The sequence below is a fragment of the Larimichthys crocea genome, chromosome III (assembly GCF_000972845.2).
Source record: "Larimichthys crocea isolate SSNF chromosome III, L_crocea_2.0, whole genome shotgun sequence".
In the NCBI taxonomy this organism is placed as follows: domain Eukaryota; kingdom Metazoa; phylum Chordata; class Actinopteri; family Sciaenidae; genus Larimichthys; species Larimichthys crocea.
The window spans coordinates 1,170,792-1,195,692 of NC_040013.1; the positions used below are offsets into that span (position 1 = coordinate 1,170,792).

The 24,901-nt window shown below is 47.3% G+C and overlaps 2 protein-coding genes across 5 annotated transcripts in view; one reads left to right on the forward strand and one right to left on the reverse strand.

Annotated features, from left to right (window-relative positions):
- LOC104928809 (leucine-rich repeat transmembrane neuronal protein 4) overlaps positions 1-11,509 on the reverse strand; it is a 31,043-nt gene extending 19,534 nt beyond the window's left edge. For 2 of the 4 annotated variants that reach the window (XM_019273195.2, XM_019273196.2), the window contains exons 1-2: positions 10,885-11,506; positions 9,069-10,665 (exon numbers count right to left, since the gene is read on the reverse strand). In XM_019273195.2, coding sequence (XP_019128740.1) covers positions 9,107-10,665; positions 10,885-10,909 — 1,584 coding nt within the window. In that variant the 5' untranslated portion in view covers positions 10,910-11,506 and the 3' untranslated portion in view covers positions 9,069-9,106. Of the gene's footprint in view, positions 1-9,068; positions 10,666-10,884 lie in introns of all 4 variants that reach the window. The other 2 variants (XM_019273193.2, XM_019273194.2) reach the window with 2 other exon arrangements.
- A 3,531-nt stretch (positions 11,510-15,040) lies between these two features.
- On the forward strand, positions 15,041-17,736 carry lrrtm4l2 (leucine rich repeat transmembrane neuronal 4 like 2). The gene is made up of 2 exons (XM_019273229.2): positions 15,041-15,604; positions 15,749-17,736. The coding sequence occupies exons 1-2, from the start codon at positions 15,601-15,603 to the stop codon at positions 17,344-17,346; spliced, it is 1,602 nt and encodes a 533-aa protein (XP_019128774.1). The 5' UTR covers positions 15,041-15,600; the 3' UTR covers positions 17,347-17,736.
- The last annotated feature ends 7,165 nt before the right edge of the window (positions 17,737-24,901 follow it).

The window sequence follows — 24,901 nt, forward strand, 5'->3', positions numbered from 1 at the left end:
TCCCCGCAGACTGTCTAAAACCTGGACGTAGTCTCCGTGACGTCCCCGCAGACTGTCTAAAACTGGACGTAGTCTCTGTGACGTCCCCGCAGACTGTCTAAAACCTGGACGTAGTCTCCGTGACGTCCCCACAGACTGTCTAAAACCTGGACGTAGTCTCCGTGACGTCCCCGCAGACTGTCTAAAGGCGTCTGGACCACCGGGAAGAAGAAAAGGAGGTTTACAGGCCCAATGTCGTGCCAGAACAGGAGCTGGACAATACATAAGCTATAAGTAACTTATCCACTCACAGTGTTTTGGTGGTGAGTCTGGATGAATCAGCTGACGTTAGCCACCCAAGACAGGATGTTGATACGTTAGCTAGCTAGTTAGCATTAGCCAGCTAAGACCATGATATGACAACATGTTTCACATGTTTAGCAGTGATGTTAGCTTTGACTTTGGACTCTGCGTCGTAGTGTGTGCCGCTTGTTTGTTGATGTTACTCCATTTCTAAGCTAACATTAGCAAAGGCTCAGCAGCTTCTACGGACATGATGGCAGAGGAGAAGAGAGTGAAGAGGACGCTGACGGAGGAAGCTAAGAAGAGAAAAGAGTGACTGATCAAGTAGCCGCTGCATGCTAATGTAAACTGCTGCAAACTGTAGCTGCTGTTAGCTAATGCTAGTAAGCTGTTATTCTCTGGACTGGGAGCTCAGAGCAGGAGCCTTTAATACACCAGTGTCATGCCAGAACTGGAGCTGGAAGAGCTGGCAATGCAACCAGGCTCAGCAGCTTCTATGGACATCGCTAATGGCAGAGGCTAAGCGAAACAAGAGTAAACTAAGAAGAGGAAAGAGTGACTGATCAAGTAGCCGCTGAGCTAACGGGAACTCAGAGCAGGAGCCTTCAATGCACCAGTGTCGTGCCAGAACAGGAGCTGGACAAAGTGGGCTCAGCAGCTTCTATGGACATGATGGCAGAGGAGGAGAGAGTGAAGAGGACGCTGACGGAGGAAGCTAAGAAGAGAAAAGGAGAGAGTGAGCGAGCAAGAAGCCGCCGGACAAGAGTAAATGTGGGACTGACTTTTAGTGGTTGGTGAGAGCTTGGTGAAATAAAAGGCTGAAAGACAGACGCCGAGCTGGGCTGACTGCTGCTGGACTAGGCAGTGATATCAGCTGCTGCTGGTTCTGGTTCTGGTTCTGGGCTGACTGCTGCTGGACTAGTCAGTGATATCAGCTGCTGCTGCAGGTTTGAAGGTCCCTTTACTGCCCCCCTTTATTCTCAATGTAATACTGCCCGTCTACCAACATTAAAACCAAATTAATCCATTCTCAAGTTAATTTGATTGCAGAGTGTAATGGCAGCAGAAAGATGAGCTAATTCTGCAGCTCTGTGTGTGTGTGTGTGTGTGTGTGTGTGTGTGTGTGTGTGTGTGTTCCCAGTTATGACTTTCAGTCCTGCATTAAACACTCCTGCAGATTTCTTCCTCCTGACCAAAAAACAGACTGAACTGAACTCTGAGTTTGAAATCCAGCTGCTGGCTCTGCTCATTGCTGCATGTTCGTCTGCTCTCCTGCAGGTTACCTGGTGTGTCGGCCTGTTTATTCTCTCCCCCGCTAAGGAAACACGGCTCCAAGAGGATGTCGGTGCAGAAAAACATGGAGCAGGGTATCATGGGAATGAAGAAGTGAAGGGAAGGGAAGCCAGCTGAGGTCTGTTTATGTATCATCTGTTGTTTTTCTGACTGTCATGAAGTTTTTTTGGGGTCTATATTTATCCGACGTTTGCTCACTCCGAGCTGGAAAATGTTACTCTGCCTTTCAGGTGAGCCAGGTAAAAATACTGTGACTGAACAAAGAGCTTACCCATTAGTTTGAATTGAGAAGGAAACGTTGATGAAAGCCTCCACCTGTGCACAATGCATGTCACCAGCAAATATTCCATATTATACAAAACGTTGTACAGACATTCACGATGAGGCCTGATGACTGATGTCAACTGATATTCATGTTCCCAGGATGATACACCCTAACAGCTTTAACGTGAGCTGAAACTGTGAACACGTGAACATTAGAACTGCTTAACGTCGGCATGTTAGCGTCAGACTTTCTTTTCTGTGCTGGTTTTCTTGTTGGAAGATGAAACGTTTCCACTTGGCTGTAACTTCTAGTTTTGGTGTCACTCACTCTGAGAGATTGGCTCGTAATTTTCCATAAAAGAGAAATACGTTATATAAGAGGCAACGCAGCCCACAATGCACAGCGGCCTCGTGACACGCTGTGGTTCGAGCTCGCCGTCACATGTCGAGATGCATTCAGGGGCAAAGCAGGGACTCTCTAACTGAAGCTGAAGCACACGTGACGGGCTGACGGAGGGAAGTTGGTCCAGCGCTCCCAAAAAAAACAAAATAATTTATGCCAACACGATGCTAAATCAGTGCTGGCGTGTGGCGGGCCTCCCAGATTGATGATACGTAACAGTGAAAGTGTATTCAAGGGTGGATTTTTCCATTAAGTCTTCAGTCTGAGTTAAAGCCAGAGAACAAAAGAACCACTTCCAACCTCAGAGTCCGAACCAACGCGGAGAAACATCAAGTGCCACTACTCACTGTCAGCATACTCACACTATACTTACTCCTCCCGCAGTTTTACACAAAGAAGGTATCAAAACGACCGGCTCGGCTGGGAATGCTGCGCTGTGACTTTTCTAAGAGTTTCATGAAACGGTTTTGCCAAAAATCACCAAAAACCAGTTTACAATGGGTGTGTATTGGTAGAATGTTCCAGAGCTAGAGTGGAGAGGGAGAGAAACATTTGTCCAAAAATACATTTGCAAACGGCTCTCGTGGCCACAAATGTCACGCTACAGAAATAATTCCTACATAGAAACGTAGGAAAATTCGTGGGCTACGCAGCGATATCACTGCTGAAGCTGTCAGACTTATAGTTTTGGCGGGAGACGCACTGATGCTCCAGGATCACCCACCGACAGCCCCATCTACTCCCATGTAAACTGGAGAGGAGAAATTTCCCAAAGGAGCACGGGGCACCTGTTCTTTCTCTCTCTCCCCAGGTCACATTTTTTAACTTCACACACTGAAATTCAGCATTCACATGGTCGACAAGATGAGGATGCTCACGGTCATTTGGGCTTTTTGATACCACCTACCGTTTGGCATTAGTGTCCACTAGTTGGAGGGGCTTCATTTAGAGATTTTCTGTGTCTCTCAGCAGTCACTCACACACAGACAGAGCACAGCTGCAGTTAATTGCTCTGACCTGACTCGGCAACCTCAAACCTGCCTTTCACTGACTTTATGGAAGTCTCTGTGCTGCTGCAGAGTCAGTAATAATGTCTGTCAGACACATTTATTTACACAGTTTATAGTTATCATCATCACGGCGTGTCTATCACATGACCTGGGTTCAGTTTAAGCTTCTGTTCACTCAATCGGTGACACTCTAAACTTGCTTAAATGCGATCTGACAGCTGATCGGGACGGACGGGATGAAAAACAAAACATGAAAATATGTAACGCTGAAGTCGACCTCGTGTGAAACACTTTGTGCTTCATCACACTGCTACGACGTCTCCAGCTGGACAAAACAGTGAGTCAGTCAGCACGAGCTGAGAGCGATGCAGGCGCTGCCAACTTTACTTCTTTGTTGATTATTAAGAAACGTCTGTCAGATAGCTGTGTGTGTGTGTGTGTGTGTGTGTGTGTGTGTGTGTGTAATAAGAGGCTAAACATTCACAACACAAGAAGTTTAAGAGTTTGTAGGTGGTGTTTAGTGATGAGGCAACCAACCAGCAACCTCCATGAAGCCAATGAGGAACTGCAGTTCCTCTAACGTCCACCTGAGGCTGGCTCCAGCAGTGAGTCAGTCTCCATAAGTCCCCATGTCCAAATGTCCAACTTCACAGCAGAAATAAACATGTTTACAGCCTGGTACAAAAAACAGTTTACACTGTCTGTTATTTACAGAGACCACCATGAGCAAACACTCGGTGACGGTGACGAGGAAGAGGCAGAAACCTCGAGCAGAACCCGGATCATCGTACAGATAAATGTCAGCGCCTCGTTGCAATTTGGTGAAGAAGACGAAGAAAAGTGATTGTACATAGAAGAGCGCTAACGAAGTATCCGAACGGAGACAGCTCGTGTTACCGGTCACAGAAATGCTAATAAAGTTTTTTATTTGCCATCGTTTAATATTCATCAGGGTTTACGATGGACGAGTTCGGACTCGCACAGTTTTGTCCTCACGTGGACGGACTCACCTCATTTGTTTATAACGGACAAGTTAATTTGATCTCGGGCTTTCGTGAAGGACTAGGTTATCGTGTAATATTGAAGTTAATGATGCTGTCAATCAACGCTGACCTCAATTTAAATCGGAGGTTTGGAGGTCGGCTTTCATTTCTTTTCTCCCCCCTCGGCTGCAGAGAGTTTCCTGCAGGTCGACCATCAGCCGGCGACGCAAACTCGTCGTAAATAAAAACATCGAGAGTCAAACTCGACAAGAAGAACATCAGAGACGAGCATTAGCACGTCATAACGAGAATAATAAAATCATGAAAACATCAATGAGACACTCGGATGTGTTAGATTACAGCACACACACACACACACACACACACACACACACACACACACACACACACACACACACCTCAACACACTGCTGCTGCTGCTGCTGCTAACTTTGTTAAATGTATTCCACCTCCTCACCGGAGAGGACATCTGTTCACACACACACACACACACACACACACACACACACACACACACACACACACACACACTGAGCAGCCGGAGAGGTGCTTAACACCACACACAGGTCTGAGGTCTGATGTGCATTTGTGCTAATGAATCTCTCTGCAACGCTTTAACTCGCCATGAAATCAGACTGAGTGTGTGTGTGTGAGTGTGTGTGAGTGTGTGTGTGTGTGTGTGTGTGTGTGTGAGGTACAGCGAACATGCAGCATGATGACCTCTAATTAACAACATGTCTGATTATTTCTCTGAAGGTGTCGGACAAACAAACACTTGAGTCACGTGAACTTTGGAAGCATTTCACGTCTCTACGATTCAAACGACTCGTCCAGATCTACAAACTAAAACTTTCTGAACTTCGTACCGTCTCCGGTACAACGGTCTGTTTTTATCATCAACACGACGTCCGCTACATCTCTGTCAGAGAGCGTCTTTGACGTTAACGCGTGATACACAATTGGAAGTTTCATGTTTGTTAGTCGTCAGTCCGTGAAGGTTCTCAGTCGTCTTATTTTCATCATACTACGGAGAATGAGACTGCAGATGCAAGCGGCTGAAATGAGCCTTAGAGATCAGGTGAGGAGCTCGGAGAAGAGCCGAAAAGGAGCCAGCTGAGGTGGTTCAGGCCTCCTGGGTGCCTTCCTCTGGAGGTGGACCCCGGGGCAGCCCCAGAACCTGCTGGAGGGACTGTATGGACCACCAAGCCTGGGGAACGCCTCAAAGAATGAGATCGCAGATACAAACAGCCGGAATGAGCCTCCACCACCGGGTGGTTGGGCTTGGGCATCCAGAGGGAGCTCGGAGCTAGCTGACTGAGATGCTTTTCTTTGGAGGTGTTCTAGGCCAGTAGATGGAGATCCCAGGGGAGACCCAGAACCTGCTGGAGGGACTTTATAACCTGGGAACACCTCGGGATCCTCCAAGAGGAGCTGGATTGCGTTGCTGGGATGTCTAGAGCGCCTAAACCAACAGTTGGAAAACAGTTGGATGGACGACACACAAGGTGAAAAGGGTTCAGTCCTCGTCTAAGTTATTAGCTGCGTCTCCAATTAGCAGAAAGCGTTTTGTAATTAAAGTTCTGCACATGTGACCGGACTCGGAGTAAATCTGTTTCTATAGATTTCCTCCAGCACGGCTCGGCGGGTCGGCGTCGACGCTGCAAACTCTGAGTGTGAATTTTGATGAAGACTTTGAACCTGCGATGGTCTTCCTGTGCACATTATTAAGAAAGCTCTGTGTGTGTGTGTGTGTGTGTGTGTGTGTGAAGCTGCAGTGGCTTGCCGTCCGCCCACAGATCATCCTCCTGCAAAGTTAGTTCAGAAAATATTAAGGTGGAAAAAAAAAATCCCACCGTCTGCGCCGAAGGCGATCCTTGTACTTGGGCAGAATTTGCAAGCGTTAATAAGGTGAGGCGATGCTGCTCGCAGATAATAACAGAGAGGAAGGTGGAGCATCGAACTGACGGATACAAATGCTGTCTGAAAGGCTCGACTAAAAATAATTACAATTTCTTAACTTTACTCATTTTTCAAGCTGACAGGGTCAGAGGAATCACGACGTTAACAGTCTGATGAGCAACCCACTTTTTAAGAAGTAACAATCGAGGCCACGAGCAGCAGCAGCAGCTTTAATCAGGCACTGAGCTGTTTCCCTCCTGCTCATATTCAACCCTACAGACCCGATCGATGTTTCCCGGGGACGGATCCAGCAGCTTGTTTGGTTTGTGGAAACGATCAGAAGACCGAGCTTCCATCACATGAAGACGCCTCGCGCTGCATCGCATGTCGTCAATCCTCGTTTTTCTCGGCCGTCTTCTTGTTTGATGGGATCGAAAATTACCGTAACTTTGCAGAAACAGCACGGCAATGATCCTCGAGTCGACTCCTCGTCTATCACGCCTGATGATTTTGTGAAAAATGGGCGTCTGGCTGACTCCAACACAGAACCGGGCTTTTAAATGGATTGGCTGTTGCACAACGCCGTGCATCATTTTGTAAGTGCTGATATGAAAAATCACTGAGGTGGGTTCTCGTGGATAATCGAGCATGTCGCTGTGAGGATGCTGGAGAAGAACACGTATGTTATTATAGATCAGAGGGTGCCAAACATAAGGTCCGCAGACCAGAGCCGGACCTCTAGAGGTGTTTCAGCTCTGGTTCTTCAGCAAACCATTTTAAAGCTGAACCCCTGAAGTTAAGGTCGTCAATGAGAAGGTTCGGTTCCTTCCAGTCCTTCTGCGGTGGCAGAGGGTTCAGAAGCTCCTCCTGGAGGATCCTTAGGCGTTCCCAGGCTTGATGGTCCATACAGTTCCTCTAACAGGTTCTGGGTCTCCAGGGCCCAGGAGGCCTGAACCACCTCAGCTGGGCCGAGCTCATTTCGGCCGCTTGTATCCACAATCTCATTCTTCAAGATGTTCCCAGGCTTGGTGGTCCATATAGTCCCCCTAGCAGGTTCTGGGGCTGCCCTGGAGTCTCCACACCTCCAAAGGAAGGTGTCCAGGAGAGGCCTGAACCACGGAGCCAGCTCCGGATGTCTAAGGCTCATTTCGGCTGCTTGTATCCGCGATCTCGTTCTTGCGGTCACTACCCAAAGCTCATGAAGTAGCTGGGCTGGAGGGTCGAGAGCTTCAGCTTCAGGTTCAGCTCCGGTCTGGTACAACACCCACAGTACTGCTGACACCGCACCGACCATCTCTCACTCCATTCCAAGACCTTGAGATACTTGAACTCCTTCGGTTGGGGCAGCAACCATTCAATAAAACCGAAACACCTCCTCGTGCATCAGGAGAGGTTCACCATGTGAAACGACGTCCTGGTCACCGACCCTGACCTAGACGTCTTCACAGATCCAGCTGCCCCAGATTTGACCTCCTTGAAGACAGAGGAACCTTCACAGACTAACAAACATGGAACTCAGGCCGCCTCCTGCTCCGAGCTGCAGGAAGTCTCGGCTCCGTTACCTCTGATGGGCTGTTGATCTTCTTTCTAGCAGAAGCGTTTAACGCTCCCCATGCCACATTCTCACACGAAGGCTTCGAGATTGATAAGCCGACTGTCTCACCTCCAGCTTCTCCGGGCACTCTGAGAAATGACTCAGCTACCCAAAGACCACGTGACGTCAGCGGAGACTTCCAACAAGTTACCAGATGATTTATGGCTCCGCGTCGGATACAGGAACCGAGCTGTGTGGCAGCTGGAGATAAAACTCTGACTGTGAGCTGAGCTGACAGACGCAACGAAGAAGAGCCACGTCTGCTGCACTCTACAACGTGTCCGGGTAAGTCGGACACAAGGTGCAGCAGCAGCAGCAGCAGCAAAGACTCAATGACACAACGTCTTTCCCAGCCGCTCATCACACGTGAACACACAGAGCTGCAGGACAAAGGAGACAGACTGAGCATGAGCTGAATGATTGGTCCGTCTCAATCACTCGTGCAAACTTTGACTGAAGGAGCATAATGCAGTTTGTTACTGCAGCAGGGCACAGGAGCCCAAATGCATAATTTATCTTCTTACTTTGGCTGCAGGCCTTTTTCTTTAAAGGTCCAGTGTGTGTGTGTGTGTGTGTGTGTGTGTGTGTGATTTAAGTTTGCAGATTGCAACCTCACGCCTCACCCTCTCCTTCCAAATTATCAATTATCAATCACTCATAAAAAAAACGGCATTTCTCTTTCAGTGATGGGAAATTAAGCCAACAACAGGAAACTGCAGTTCCTCTAACGTCCACTTGAGGCTGGCTCCAGAAGTGAGTCAGTCTCCATAAGTCCCCATGTCCAAATGTCCAACTTCACAGCAGAAATAAACATGTTTACAGCCTGGTACAAAAAACAGTTTTGGTCTCTGTAGCTAATTTCCCCGTTCATGACAACTGTACTGAGGGTGAATTTATATACAACTCACCTGTTCACATTATATTAAGGCTTAAAGTTATGCAGGATTAAGAGCGGGGACGCTTTGACTGACAGGTGGTTGTGGTTACTAACGAACCAGGCTCATTATAAGACACAATGATTCATATTTTCAGGTCATTAAACGCTGATGAATATGTTGACACTCCGGACCTTTAAGGCGGGAAATGATGATGAATATTTACATATTTTAAACACAAATATCAAAACTCACTTTGCATGTTTGCTGGCAAACACACGGGATGAGGAGGAAGAGGTCGGCCTGCACGGCGACTCGATCAAAGACACGGATTCATCTTCATATTTTAAAACATGTGGAACAAGCCGCCGTGCGATGACCTTTACTTCCTCATCCTGGAAACAAAAACAGACATTTTTCTCTGCAGATTGTTAGAAAATTTACCTCTCATGCCTCGCAGTGGAAATTGGATTTTTGGAGGGTCATACCTCGCATTCCCTGGAGCCTGAGATGGTGTATGTGTAAGGTCCTGTCCCATTAACCAGCACATCCATAGTCTCTGAGTGTGACGGCTTGTAGTCCACATAGTACTCCTGCAGTGGTGAGTTCAGGGAGCGCTCCGTCTCCCGGGACTTCTTTTTCTGCCGCTTTTTAACCGCCGAGCGCTGCTGCAGCTGCTTGATGCTGCTCGGGTAGCGCTTCCACGAGACGTAGATCACCAGCAGGATGATCGCCACGGACAGGAGGAGGGCCACGCTGCCGGCGATGATCTTGTGGAAGGACACGTACTCGGTGTCCGGCAGAGGGATGGTCGGGGAGGCCTCGGACGGAGTCGGGGAGGCCGTCCTGTTCCAGATCAGCTTCTTGTCCACCGCGGGCGGCCGGGTGGGAAGAGGCGGCAGCTCCGGTCGGAGCGTCGAAGTGACGGGCGAAGTCGTGGAGGGGAGCGGGGGCGGTGTTGCTGTGCAGATGTTGTAAGTCTCCACCACGTCGGTCACCTTCTCGCCTTGTGCCTCCTTCGGACCGGCGCAGATCATCGCGGACTCCTTGTTACCCTTAAAGGCCTGGAGCCAAGCCACCAGGGGGCAAATGTTAAGGTTACAGTACCACAAGTTACCAGCCAGACTGATGGAGGTGAGGGAGATCCACGCCTCGACAGTCTGCTGAGACATGTTGCTGAGTTTGTTGGAGTCCAGGTTCAGAGTCTGGAGGTTCGGGAGGCACTGAAACGTACTCGGGTCCAGCGTTTGGAGCTCGTTCCCCGAGACGTCCAGCTTTTGCAAGGAGGTCCACATCCACGGCAGGCCCTGGGTCAACAGCCGGATGCGGTTCCACTGCAGGTAGAGCGCCCGGAGGTTGGTCAGGCGCGGGAAATGAGCAAAGTTTATCTTGGAGAACTGGTTGTGCTCCAGATGAAGCTCGATGAGCTTCAGGAGTCCTGCGAAGGCGTTTCGCGTGAGGCTCCGTAGCCTGTTGTAGCCGATATCGAGGAACTCCAGGTTGCGACAGTCGAGAAAAACTCGCATGGGGACGGTTTTCAAAGAGTTCGACCTCAGGTGCAAACTGAGGAGCTTCCGTAGACCCACGAACTGATTGGGCTGCAGCGACTGCAGCTTGTTGTAGGAAAGGTCGAGGTTGCGTAGATTGGGGACGTCGTGGAAGGTGTTGTTCTTCAGCAGCGTGATCTTGTTGGAGCTGAGGATGAGTTCCTTGAGCCTCCGTATGCCGTGGAACGCCTGCCCGTCCACGGCGTTGATGTAGTTGTGGTCGAGGTAGAGCCAAACCAGTTGACTCAGGCCTGCGAACTGGTGAGCTCGGAGGTTCGCCAGGCTGTTGTATCTCAGCGAGAGGCCCTGAGTGCCCACGGACACGTTGCTCGGCACGTCACGGAAAGCGTTGGACTCGCAGTAGATTATTTTCCCGTCACATCTACAGCTCTGGGGACAGGGGCGCTCACGGATGGAGCTTGGAGCGGCGGCGGCGGCGGCGGCGAGCAGCCAGGCGGACACCACCGCCACTGTGAATACGAGCACAAGAAGTCCTGCAGACAGAAAAGTGACAGGCGTGAAACACACACACACACACACACACACACAGTCACACACACACAGTCACACACACACACACACACATACACACACACACACACAGTCACGCACACACACAGTCACACACACACACACACACACACACACAGTCATGATGTGGAGGTGATGGATGAGCACGCGCACAGCCTGCAGTCCTTCACACCAGGACCTACCCATGTTTGCGCCTCTTCTCCTCATGTGCACGCGTCCCGGCTCCACATGTTCACTCGGTCCAAACAGTTGGACACGCACCCACCTCCACCTCCACCTTCTCCACCCTCCCCAGGACTCCCCCTCGTCCCTTTCACGGGGAACGCACGCACTCTGCGCCGGCGTACCGGCGGCGGGCTCCGCTTTGCGCACGGCCGCCGCACACCTGTCGGAGACGTGAGGAGCTCCGGGAGGTACGCAGCATCCAGCTCTGCGTGGAGGAAATGCAGCTCTACGGACGGATGGAGGAGGAGGAGGAGGAGGAGGAGGAGGAGGACCGGAGACACATTTCAAACACCGACTCAGCCGAGGTGAAATCTGGTTAAAGTGGCAGCAAAGACGGAGCAGAGCTCTGAATCCGACAAGTTGGATGAGGTGGAGGAGAGGTGGAGGAGAGGTGGAGGAGAGGTGGAGGAGCTGCTGCTGCTGAGCGAGGCTTCAAGAAGAAATGAGGAACAGCAACAGGAACGAGGCTGGAGGCTCTGCTGCTGGTTTCAGGACGTGAGATGCCCCCTGCTGGTCCCTCAGTGACTCTGCAGCCTCACACACACACACACACACACACACACACACACACACACACACACACACACACACACAGAGCCTGAGCAGGTTTAATGAGACAGGTGAGAGCAGGTAAAGGTGCAAACATCTTAAATCTGTGAATAATCAGTAACTGTGTTCATATGAAAAACTGAAACTACAACTCCCACCTGTGACTGTGAAGAGAAGCTGCAGTTCCTCTAACGTCCACCTGAGGCTGGCTCCAGCAGTGAGTCAGTCTCCATAAGTCCCCATGTCCAAATGTCCAACTTCACAGCAGAAATAAACATGTTTACAGCCTGGTACAAAAAACAGTTTTGGTCTCTGTAGCTAATTTCCCCGTTCATGACAACTGTACTGAGGGTGAATTTATATACAACTCACCTGTTCACATTATATTAAGGCTTAAAGTTATGCAGGGTTAAGAGCGGGGACGCTTTGACTGACGGGTGGGCGTGGTTACAGGCTTCATTCAGGACTTTGCTGATATTATTATAAAACATTGTTTCATAATATAAAATGTAAATATCTGAAGTGGTTCCTGAATGTCTCAGTTTGGTGCATTCACTGATGAGCTGCTTTAATATCTGTAATTTATCGTCCTGTAACGTGAAGCAGCCTCATGTGGGTTTAATCAAATGTATTGATTGATTCCCACAAACAGTCGAGCTGTGTCTTTACACGTCAGCTCAGTGTTTCATTGTTTCAGACTCTCAAGGCTTCATAATGGGCCTCTGAGTCGAGGTCAAAGTCATCACGTCTAATGTGTCCCTCTGCCCCTCCCGTACTTAACGAGTGGCGTAATTACCGGTGATGGACATTAACGAACGTTTGACCTCAGATCTCAGAGAGAGTTTGTGACGCAGAAATGGTTGGAAACAAAAATAAAGCTGATGCATTCAGTGCTCCGGCAGCAGCCGCTGATTCGATTCCCAACAGTCAGATCAAACTAACGGGAGTTGAAGGACGGGGCACACACACACACACCACACACACACACACACCACACATACACACACCACAGACACACACACACACACACACACCACACACACACACGCACACACACACCAAGGTGAGTAGAAGAATAGTAAATACAAAGTGAGCAGCTCTGATGACTCTGTGATTTACAGAGTTTCCTGGTGGACAGTGAAGTAAACTGCTGACAACTGTAGCTGCCGTTAGCTCATGTTAGCTCAGTCTGTTAGCCGGACTGTGAGCTCAGTGTTTGTACCACAGGTGTTTTAGAGGTTTACAGTGGAATGCTGATGGGGAGTGGAACCAGTGTCGTGCCAGAACAGGAGCTGGGTGAGAGACTTTGCTCATGGCAGAGGAGATATGACTGGAGAGGACGCTGACAGAGGAAGCTAAGAAGGAAAAAAAAGTAATACAAACTGTACTGTACTGAACTGTAGCTGCTGTTAGCTCATGTTAGCTCAGTTTGTTAGCTGCCACTAGCTAATGTTAGCTTCATTTGTTAGCTGCTGTTAGCTAAAGTTAGCTCAGTTTGTTAGCTGCTGTTAGCTTATGTTAGCTTTATTTGTTAGCTGCTGTTAGCTAATGTTAGCTCAGTTTGTTAGCTGCTGTTAGCTAATGTTAGATTCATTTGTTAGCTGGTGTTAGCTAATGTTAGCTCAGTTTGTTAGCTGCTGTTAGCTAATGTTAGCTTCAGTTGTTAGCTGCTGTTAGCTAATGTTAGCTCAGTTTGTTAGCTGCTGTTAGCTGCTGGTAGCTCAGTGTGTTAGCTGCTATTAGCTGCTGTTAGCTAATGTTAACTCAGTATGTTAGCCGGGCTGTGAGCTCAGTGTTTGTACCACAGGTGTTTTAGAGGTTAACAGGCCTGGTGTTGTGCCAGAACAGGAGCTGTAGATAAGTTAGCATCATGGAGCACATTAGCTGCTGGACTCATTTGCTAAGCTACAAATAACTGACGGACTTTCAGTGGTTGGTGCTGCTACGTCAGAATCTGCATAATGTTGCTTTAAAGGTGGAGTCTGCTCCGTCAGCATGTGACACATCAAACCTTCATGTTTGAATTTCAAAACACTGAGGATCAGCTGATGACAACAGGAGTGTGACAGGTGAGACACACACAGGTAGGAGACATGAGGCCAGAGAAGTCCAGATGGCTGCAACATGAGCGCACGACGTGAGGAGCTGGCAGAGGAGAAGAGTGATGGGACGGCGAGAGGACGGAGTCAGCAGGAGGGGAGGATTCTGGGAATGTGGACAGGTGAGCATGTGGACGAGGGATCAGGTGACAAGGACAAGAGTGAGAGTATGAGGACATCTGGTGGACAGGTGGAGAATAACAAGTGTCTGAGGGGACGTCAGGGAGACTACGTCCAGGTTTTAGACAGTCTGCAGGGACATCACAGAGACTACGTCCAGGTTTTAGACAGTCTGTGGGGACGTCACAGAGACTACGTCCAGGTTTTGGACAGTCTGCGGGGACGTCACAGAGACTACGTCCAGGTTTAAGACAGTCTGTGGGGACGTCACAGAGACTACGTCCAGGTTTTGGACAGTCTGTGACACGAGCACGTTAAGGAGTAGAGCATTGTGCAAAGTGCCTCAACATCTGATCAGGATCCTCCTGGTCTTCATTTGGAGGTGTCCAACTGGAAGGACACCTCGGGGCAGACCCAGAACCTCCTGGAGAGACTATATCATGTAACCTGGGGACGCCTCAGGATCTCCCAGCAGGATCTGGGATACGTTACTGTGGAGAAGGACGTCTGGGATGAACCCGACCTCAGAGACAGAAGACATTTGTCCCCTGTGTGAGGCTCTCGTCATTTCGCAGCGTTGCCGTGGACGCGTTTTCCTCCGTCAGGTGCACGTTCTTCTTGAATGACGTGACCTCCGGAGACACGCGTGAGGAGCAGATCTCTGAAATTCTCTTTTCATTGTCTCTGCTCTCACATTCCTCCCTGCTGAGCTGCAGATCTCCTGAATACATCTCGTCTGAGGAAGTCTTTGTTTGAGACAAATATTGAATCCAGCAGCTCCTTCCTCCTCTCTCTGCTCGTCAATGTCAGCAGCCACTTCTGTCTGCGGCCACAAGGGGTCGCTGTTACCACACGTAACATCTCTGCACACAGTCAGACTGTGAGACGTGACCTCAGGATCTCCTCCAGCTTGAAGCATCTTTGTTGCTCCTCTTCCTCTGCCACCTCCTCAGCAGGAGGCGTTTATCTGCACAGACTCACGGAGGGAAGGCGCGTGTCAGCACCACAGGCTGTCCATGTAATTAATCACTTTGACGTCCTGTCGCTCCTCAGTGAATGATTAATTAATTAATGAGGGGACTTTTATTTTGAAGGAATGCTAGTTAGATAGCATTTTGCTAACAGTAGCTAAGTTAAGATGTGACTAAATATGCTAGTTAGATAGCATTTTGCTAACAGTAGCTAAGTTATGATGTGACTAAATATGCTAGTTAGATAGCATTTTGCTAACATTAGCTAGGTAAATAATGCAGGTAACTTAAGATGTGTGTGTTTATGTTGTGTGTGTTTATGTTGTTTGTGTTTATGTTGTGTGTGTTTATGTTGTGTGTTTATGTTGTGTGTTTATGTTGTGTGTGTTTATGTTGTGTGTGTTTATGTTGTGTGTGTTTATGATCCCTGCTGAGTCAGGTGACTGTAGCTCGTCTTACCCTGAATGTTTGCATAGATTTACTGAAGCTGTACCTGAGATTACATCCAATTAGATCATTGAATAACAACTGAGTACACACGCGCAACGTGTTTCAGGGCTACATGTGTGCTTAAAGACGCCTACGCCTCCGAGGGAGAGAGAGAGGAGGAGAGAGGAGGAGAGAGGAGAGAGAGGGAGAGCATCAGTGTGTTGGCGCTCAAACGGGTTATTGCGCACAGAGCCAGCGAGGCTGAAGTACAGCAGAGACTCCAAGCGCGACTCCAAGTGTGAAGACGAGATCAGGAGGAGAGAGGAGGAGAGAAGAGGAGGAGGGAGGTCTGGACCGCTGCAGAGAAACTTGATTTTCTCTTCTTTAATTGAAGATATGAAGTGATGCTCGGGATGCAGATCGACTCCGGAGCTGCTGCTGCTGCGTTTTCTTCCCTTCCTCATGTGAGAGCAGTTTAGAGGATTACTCCTTCATCTCCGTGACGATGGGTAAGTCATGACGATTCACATCTTTAGGTGAGGAGGTCTAAAAGTGTCAGACCGAAGCAGGTCGTCTGTCTCAGACATCACAGCTCCTCCTCTCACTTATTTCATCCAAATCCACGTCACAGATCTTTTGATTTCCTCCAACAGGTTCATGTGTGATGCTGGACTGGAGGTTATCGTGTCTTCTCCTGCAGGCGGCCGTTCTGCCGCTGCTCGCCGGCGGGGAGAGGATGTGCCCCGTGAGTTGTCGATGCGAAGGAAAGATTGTTTACTGCGAGTCAGGCATCTTCCAAGACGTCCCAGAGAACATCACCACGGGATGCCAAGGTCTGTCGCTGCGCTATAACGACCTGCTGGTGCTGCTGCCCTACCAGTTTGCACACCTCAATCAGCTCATCTGGCTCTACCTGGACCACAACTCCATCAACGCCGTCGACGCTTTAGCCTTCCAAGGTGTGCGCAGGCTCAAGGAGCTCATCCTGAGCTCCAATAAGATCGCCCATCTGCACAACAACACCTTCAGCGCTGTGCCGAACCTGCGAAATCTTGACTTGTCCTACAATCAGCTGCAGTCTCTGCAGCCGGGACATTTTTACGGTCTGCGCAAGCTCCAGAATCTCCACCTACGGTCCAACGGGCTCAGGCAGATCGCCATCCGCACCTTCCTGGAGTGCCGCAGCCTGGAGTTCCTGGATTTGGGTTACAATCGCTTGCGGAGCCTCACGCGCACGACGTTCTTGGGGCTGTTCAAGTTGAAAGAACTTCACTTAGAGCACAATCAATTCTCGAGGATTAATTTCTTCATTTTCCCGCGCCTCACCAACCTCCAGGCGCTCTACCTGCAGTGGAACCGCATTCGATCCATCAGTCAAGGCGTGCCGTGGACGTGGCACAAGCTACAGAAGTTGGACCTGTCCGGGAATGAGATCCAGATCTTGGACCCGACGGTTTTCCAGTGCATGCCCAACTTACAGATCCTCAACCTCGAATCCAACAAGCTCGGGAGCGTCCCAGTGGAAGCCGTGGCGGCGTGGACGTCGCTCACCACCATCAGCTTGGCGGGGAACGCCTGGGACTGCAGCCCGAGCATCTGCCCGCTCATGGGGTGGCTGAAAACCTCCAGGGACTCCAAAGACGTCAGCATGATCTGCAGCAGTCCGAAGTCGGTGCAGGGCGAGCGCGTCGTGGACGTGGTGAGGAATCTCTCGACCTGCGCGGACGCGTCAAACGTCTTCTCCACGACCGCCGCCCTCGTCACTCTGACTTCGACGCAAGTTGTGAACATCACGGCTCACCCCTCGCCCTCCGGCGTGACTCGCACCGAGCCGCCCGTGCAGAGATTAACCCCTTCGCCTGTCCGTCCACGAGAGTCCACGACCCCGACCTCCACGTCGCCCGCCTCCCCTGAACCCTCCACGTCGTTCATCCCCGAGCTCCCGTTTGAACACATGTCTTTCCATAAAATCATTGCGGGCAGCGTCGCCCTGTTCCTGTCGGTGTCATTGATCCTCCTGGTTATTTATGTGTCGTGGAGGCGCTACCCGAACACCATGAGGCAGCTGCAGCAGCACTCAGTCAACCATAAGCGCAGGAAAAAGGCCCGCAAGCAGGAGCAGGACCTGAACTCTCAGCTGCAAGAGTACTACCTGAGCTACCACTCAAACTCAGAGACGATGGACTCTTTGGTGAATGAAACCAGGCCGTGCACGTGCACCATATCAGGATCCATAGAGTGTGAGGTCTGAGGTGCAGACTCCACCTTAAAGACACTAAAGCGACAGTTGCTACGCGGAGGTAAATGGGTCTTTCCGGGAGATTAAGGCGAGGTGATAGATTCAGCAGCTCTGAAGGAGACACTCGGGGGGCTTGGTACGATATAACGACGTGCACAGAAGATATATTCAGAGCTCATTATCACCTCGACTGACACGGGAACCAGCGGCGGGGTCAGCCGGGTCAGCTGAACGTAACGTGACCTCCGCGACGGTAGAAGTCAGCTCTGCAGAGAGGCCGACCTCATTCTTAGTCTAAACTATATCGCCATAGAACATACAGAGCCGACGGAGCCACTTTTTATCACTAGTTTTGATTTTTATTAAAATAGCTTGTGAAGCGTTTAGGATGTGTGTGTGCGTGTGTGTGTGTGTGTGTGTGAGTGTGTGTGTGTGTGTGAGTGTGTGAGTGTGTGTGTGTGTGTGTGTGTGTGTGTGTGTGTGTGTGTGTGTGTGTGTGTGTGCGTGTCTCCTGGTTTACTGACGTCTGGCTGCAGCGCTGCACCTTCTTCTCACAGATTCGTCCAATTAAAATGTTTTTATTTGACTCGTTAGTGCAGCGAGCGGCTCGTCCTGAGATCTTCTGCATGAATTCATCCTCCCTAATTAACGATGCTTCTCTCTCTAATTTAAAGGTTCAGTGCTAATTGACCCTCCCTGAAGCCCCGCCCCTTCATGCTCTGTGCTACGCTACGTGCTAATATGTTGAAAATATAAACATATAGCCATATCTCAACTTAGCCAGATAGCTAAGTTATGTCACTCATTAAGTAGCATCTGACGGCTAATGTTAGCAAATTTTAGCCACTGAGCTACATCAATCAAAATGTAGCAAATTAGCTAGCTTTTGTTAATATTAGCTAGTTCTGTAGCTACCTAACTAGCTAATCTACATTACTAATTAGTTAGCTACATCTGAAATATAATGTTAGTAAGATGTTAACCAATGATGAGCTAGCTAACTTCTCTCAATCTGGTTACCTGGACAGCACACATGCTAGTTACGTAGCATTTTGCTAACATTAGCTAACCCACCATGCTAATTTCCATCAATCATAAGTTAGCTAGTTAGTTAGCATTTTGCTAATATTAGCTAACCCACCCTGCTAATTTCCATCAATCATAAGTAAGCTAGCATTTTGCTAACAAATTAGCTAACTAAAGATGTGACTATTTGCTCTGTAGCAAAACACCAGCTAACTAGCTAGCTGCATGTGATAGATAAGCATCTAGTTTAGCTATAAACATATATGCTAGTTAGGTAGCATTTTGCTAACATTAGCTATGGTAGGCTAGGTAGTTACATGTGATAGATAATGTTAACACAATGCTAGCTATTGAGCTAACTAATTTCCATCAATCATATGTTAGCTAGTTAGTTAGCATTTTGCTAACATTAGCACTGAAGCAAACACTAGCTAACTAGTCATTATCTTGCTAGCTACATCTGATTAGATAGCTAGCAAAATGCTAGCTAGTGAATGAGCTAATTCTAAAGCTAGTTAGCTAGCTAGTTGTGTCTGATAGATAATGTTAGAAATATGCTAGTTAGCATTTTGCTACCACACAGAGTCTGGAGAATCACTGCACAGCTACAGATACATTATTTATTATTTTCTTATGCATGAACCATTATGAAAAAATACACTATTAATTTAAATATACATCATTTAATTAAAACTTTTTTAACGTGGAGTTCATCAGGGCACAGAGCAGACGGGGGCGGCACTCAGGAAGCGTTAATTGATTGTTAATTGACAGTTGATTGATGGATAATTGATTAATTAATCGTGGTCCGAGCCAAACAAACAAACAAACAAACAAACAAACAAACAAACAAACAAAATATATTTTAAAAGTTGAATCTCAGGACTGATTTTTTTTGATTCCACACTGTAAAAAATCTGTCAGGTCCGGCGACGGCCTCGATCTCGATGTGTCCAAAGTAACGCTGTTGATTTTCATAAAGACTTTTGTATCGATTATTATCACTGTTCTGATCATTCTGCATCGTTTGTGTAATGACATGACACTATGGGTACTCGTGTGTTAATGACTGTACAATTAAAAGAAACACTGACCATCGATGAAAACTTGTGCGTGTGGTGAGAATATCGACGAGCGAGTCCGGCTTTGTGCTCCTGGTGTCGTTTCATTGGATTTGCTGCTGCAGAGCATCGCACGTCTTTTGTCCTCTCTGCAGGATCGACAGTATCACACCTCAGACTCCTCGTCAGACTCTCGGATGTAACCGAGCTGGAGCAGAATTGATCCGATTTAATAGATTTGTCTGTCTGTGAGACAAAAAGAGTTTTAAACAGATGAAAAATCTCTTTTTATGCTGTGAAGAGATAAAAATGGAGAATATAAGCTGGAGACTGAGGGACAGAAGGTGTTACAGGTCAAAGCAGTTAAGCAGATATCGCCCTCCCTGCCTCATTTTATTATTTCATTTCCTCGCTGTGAGGAGAGAAGATTAACCTGCAGCATATGTGCACGTGTGAAGCCATGCAGGATTAGGCATGCTTAAAAAAAAAAGGTGTTTATTACCTGAAGACTGTGATGCATTGCTCACAGAGCTTCTCCACGTTATCAGTGTGTGCATATAAAGGTCAAAGGTTGTTCGGATAAAGATTTACGACCTCCCGTAATTCGCTTTCCAAACATGACTCAGGCTTTCTTTAGCCTGCAGGCGAGCGCGGAGGCACGCTGCCAACAGAATTTATATCCATATATTCAGTTTCCAGCGTGTTGCATATATGATGATGATGAATTTTCTTTCAAAGAGGGCCAGCAGGGGAAATCTGCGAGGCCGTATAGAAATGTAATACGAACAGAAGAAATGATTTGTTATGTTAATTTTGTCAGATATTGTAATTAGTGTTTGATTTGTCATGTTGTGACTGATGAAGAGCATCGAGGGCGTCGTGGTTGGAAGTCTTTCCGTGGTCACGTTAGAGAAAGGGCTGCTGATTGCAGAGCTGTGGTTTTGGATCCTGCAGATCATTACTGGGGGATATTTGTTTGGATGAAAAATTGTGCGAGTGCACGGTATCGACTTTGTTCAACAATGCACAAATAGAAGCAGCAAAATCCGGAGAGAAGAAAAAACAAAAAAAGGCGCCTATAGGAAATGAAAAATGTCTTTTTGAGTTAATCGAGGTGCAGAACCAGAAGTTTGGACACACCTTCTCATTCAGTGCTTCATGAGGTCTGAAGATGCATTTTGTCCAAAGCGAAACAGTCAAAGGTCCAATTGTAGAGAGGGACAGATTCATCATGTCCAGCTGTTGGTAGTGTTGTAGAGGAGGTCCTCTCTGAAGAGCTGGAGGTCTTCAGGAGGTCTGTGAAGGTAGAGAGGGACGCCCCTGATCTGTAGGAACTGGTAGGACGATTTTGGATTTAATGTGGCTGCTACAGGTAGACAGAGGAGCTCCATGAGCAGCAGGGGAACATGTTGAAGACGTTCTGGATCATCTGAAAGGGTTTCACTGTGCAGGCTGGGAGATGGACACAGCCTGTATCAGGAGCTGGGTAGCACGTTGAGTCAGGTCAGTCTGATCAGAGTCAGTTTTGGTGTTGACGTCATGGTGTATCACAGGTTCAGCTGGAGGTGGTGTTCCTTCATCCGTGAGGATAAATGACAGATCGAGCTGAGGGTCATCTGCAGATCGGTGGTCTAAATCGTGAAGAGAAGGGGCCTTAGTATCGAGCCCTGGGCTGAGGGGACGCCAGGATACTTGAATGAAGCCCTGCAAGGTCGGAGTTGTTCCTGTACGCTTGTCGGTTGCTGTTCTTCACTCTGACTAATCCCAGAACATCTTCATCGTGTTTGGTGACGTTCCCGTTACTTGAAGGTTTGTTTTGGGTCGAAAAACCAACGCTGGTCGCACTAAGTTCAACCCAGATGTTTAGTGCAGAATGCTGTGGTAGCCATGTTTGTTAAGTGAGCCAAAGCTCCTCCACACCTCCTCCTCCATGCTTCAGGGTGGGAACCACACATGTAGATACACTGATTTGGATGAAGGAGAGGAAGGCTGTGTCTTCTTCGTCTTCTTGTGGTTTGCTTGCAGAGGTTCAGACCATGAAGGTGTGAGTCTCCTGTCCTCTTTCTGTTGATTTGTGAAGCTGCTAACTGTGATGAACTTCTCCTTCATCGTCTTCTGAGAAGCTGTGTCCAAACTTTGGCCAGTCGGTGAATTCATGCCCGGAAACATCCAGAAACAGTCGGCGTGCTTCCTGTAAACAGTCTCTGTGAGCGGTAACTCGCTGGCAGACATGAAATGTTGATTTACATCTCGCTGTGCGTCGCTCTGCTCGTCTCTTTCAAAGGTTATGTCGGTGATTTAAAAAGTATTTCATCACTGCTGCTGGTTTGATTGTCAGTCCACCGCAAATACATATTTTCTTTTTATCTCAGCAGCCTGATTTCATTCATGAGCCGAGTGATTTAAAGTTTAATAGTCGGACGTTTCTGCAACTACAAGTACTTTTTTTTTAGTCGTTAAATTACAGATTTAATTTAAATTTGTCGTATGACATTTGATAAATGCAGACGCGGTGCTACTACACGGCGACGTTATTAAATTATGATTTAAAGGAGTTGATGAAGCGTTTGTGTTCGTGTCCCTCTGCATCTATTCATTAATTATTTTTTTATATGTTTACTGATCTTCTATATAATTTGATGTGTCGTCTGTCACACTGTGCTGTGCTGCGACACCGAACTCCTCCAAGTGTTTTTGCAAACATGTCTAGTTTCTATGGAAACTGAAGTTAGCAGGTGAGCACATGGATGATGACAGGTTGGTCAAGGTCGACATCATCTTTTCCCTTTCAAGTAATTATGGTGCGTTCTTACTGTACCGCTCGTTAATGCAGCATTTTTAGCTGAATGCTGAATTCATGAATATTATCAGACATGTCTACCTCAGCAGCCTTAAAGACTCATTTAGTGCAAATTCTATATAAAAATACAAAACAACAGACTCTATAATTAAATTAAATAATTATAGTTTGATTCTTTTTAATGTTGGAGTGTCAAAGTGGCCGTACAGTCGCAGGAACATCTGTATATATCCTGTCTCCATGTCATATTTCTTTGACTAAAAGTTTGTTTTTGCCGCTGACGGGTTCAGATTAATTATTCTAAGTGTGCGACAGCGTTACAGAAAGGATGCTACAGAGACAGACCACAGACTGCAGTGCTGTGTTCATGTAACATCATTAAAAACTCACCAGTTGTGGACTGTACTAACTCTGTTTCTGTGTCAGACTGTTTGCTTATGATATGCATGCATGTATTTATGTGAAGCTAAGCTAACTGGCTGCTGTCTTTTCATGCAACTCTGCAGGAAAGTCAGTTATCGTACTGAATTATTATCCCGTCTGTTCGGGCTGGTTTTGTTTACTTCTTACTGTCATAACACTCAAACTCAGGATTATTGGACCGAACCAGAGTTGGAACAAACTAAAGTCTTAGTGAGTTTTTAATGATGTTGTCTGTTGGATCTTTGGAAACTCTGTGGCTGTGAAGTGAAGCCACAAACTGCAGTTCCTCTAACGTCCACTTGAGGCTGGCTCCAGAAGTGAGTCAGTCTCCATAAGTCCCCATGTCCAAATGTCCAACTTCACAGCAGAAATAAACATGTTTACAGCCTGGTACAAAAAACAGTTTTGGTCTCTGTAGCTAATTTCCCCGTTCATGACAACTGTACTGAGGGTGAATTTATATACAACTCACCTGTTCACATTATATTAAGGCTTAAAGTTATGCAGGATTAAGAGCGTGGACGCTTTGACTGACAGGTGGGCGTGGTCACAGATAAAGGCGTCATTCAGCCCGCCTCACCTTCTTTGCTTCTCTTACTAGACAAATTTCTCGTTGTCCTCGTCATTAGACACAAAGACATGACGTGAAAATAGAATCCAGGTTGAGAAATAAAGCTCCCCTTTAAGTTCTATAAATAGTTACAGCTTGCTCTCAGCAGCCAACCATGTCTTCCTACCTTTAAGCCGGCCAGTCAAAATAATGAGTTCCAGGCCGTTAAATTCAAAATTAACGCGAGCTGAAAATAGAGTCAGTGAAGTATGAACGTCTTCAAAGACAGATGTCACAGTTTGGGGGTGAAGGAGTTCCTCCTGTGCTCCAAAAACAGGATTTCTTTGTCGCCGTGTCTTTTGTGTGCCGCATGTCACCTGTAAAATTCATTTGAATACTAATGCTCTGCAGCTTTTGTTGCACGTCCCAGCAGGCCCTCCAAGTCTGTCCATGTCAGAGGGACGGCGGTCAGCAAACTCAGAATTATGAAATATCTTCCAGGAAAATGTATTCATCCATTCGGATTCATCTTTCCAACTCATTACTCTCCGGAAAGTTGAACATATACAGGATGTTTAATGAGAAAGAAACACTGCACTTCATCTTAAAGCAGCAGGAGGTCCAAACTTAAATATCAAACCTCTGCGGCGGTGTGTGTCGGCTTATCAGAGGTGATTTGTGTTCCTGTGATGAGGTTTTTCACAATAAAATACCTAGAAAATGCATTTCTGTTTACCTGTTTATGTGTGTTACAGAAACATCTGGATGGTTTTCATTATTCTAAACATCTGACAACATTATGGGAAGAATTATACAGACGTAGACCTTTATATTAAAAGAGTAAGATCCTTTTTACTCAACCTAGAAGTCACAGTTCTATCGCTGTGTCCAAAACCACCGGACCCACTGACAAAAACAGTAAACAGGTGATTTGTTTGAGGGTTTTCACAATAAAATACCTTCCATATGCATTTCTGAGCCCCTGTTTATGTGTATTACAGACTCTAATGGTTAAAATTTTATTTGTAGTTTGATTTTTTGGCATTTTTATTTAATTTGGGAGAGTCAAGTAGCCGTATTGTTGCAGAAACATCTTTATATTTAACCTGGATTCTGTTTTTATGATCAGAAATGAGCGAGAGCTGCAGAACATCCACTAACAGTTTGTTTTTGTTACTCGAAGTGACTCCATTGACAAAAACACACACAAAAAAAGGCTATTTGTGTTCCTGTAACAAGGTTTTTCACAATAAAATACCTCCCTATCCCGGTAAAACCCCTCCAGCGGCGTTGTATGACATTATAGGAGCCAGAAGTGGAAGCGTTGCTCCAAACATACATCACATTTTACAGCTGATCCCAGAGCAGCTGAGGTTTACTCAGCATCAGCATGAACTCAGTTAACAGCTTGACCTTTGACAGAGCGTCTGCCTGATTTAATATCTATACATCCACAGAGGACGGTACACAGGCTGCGTGATGTAACAGTAATACAGTGCCTGCTTCTGAAGATGTTACCTCATTGTTCCTTTGATTTATTTCCCCTGATCCTCCGACAGCTCCGCGCGCACACCGAGGGAAATCAGCCAAAAGCCAACAACAATTAAATGTATAAGATTTATAAGCAGCGCCTCGTCATATTGTTGTAATAAAGCACGAGTGTGGTGCCTACGATAAAGACAGTGTGTCCACAGAGGAGAGTCATTC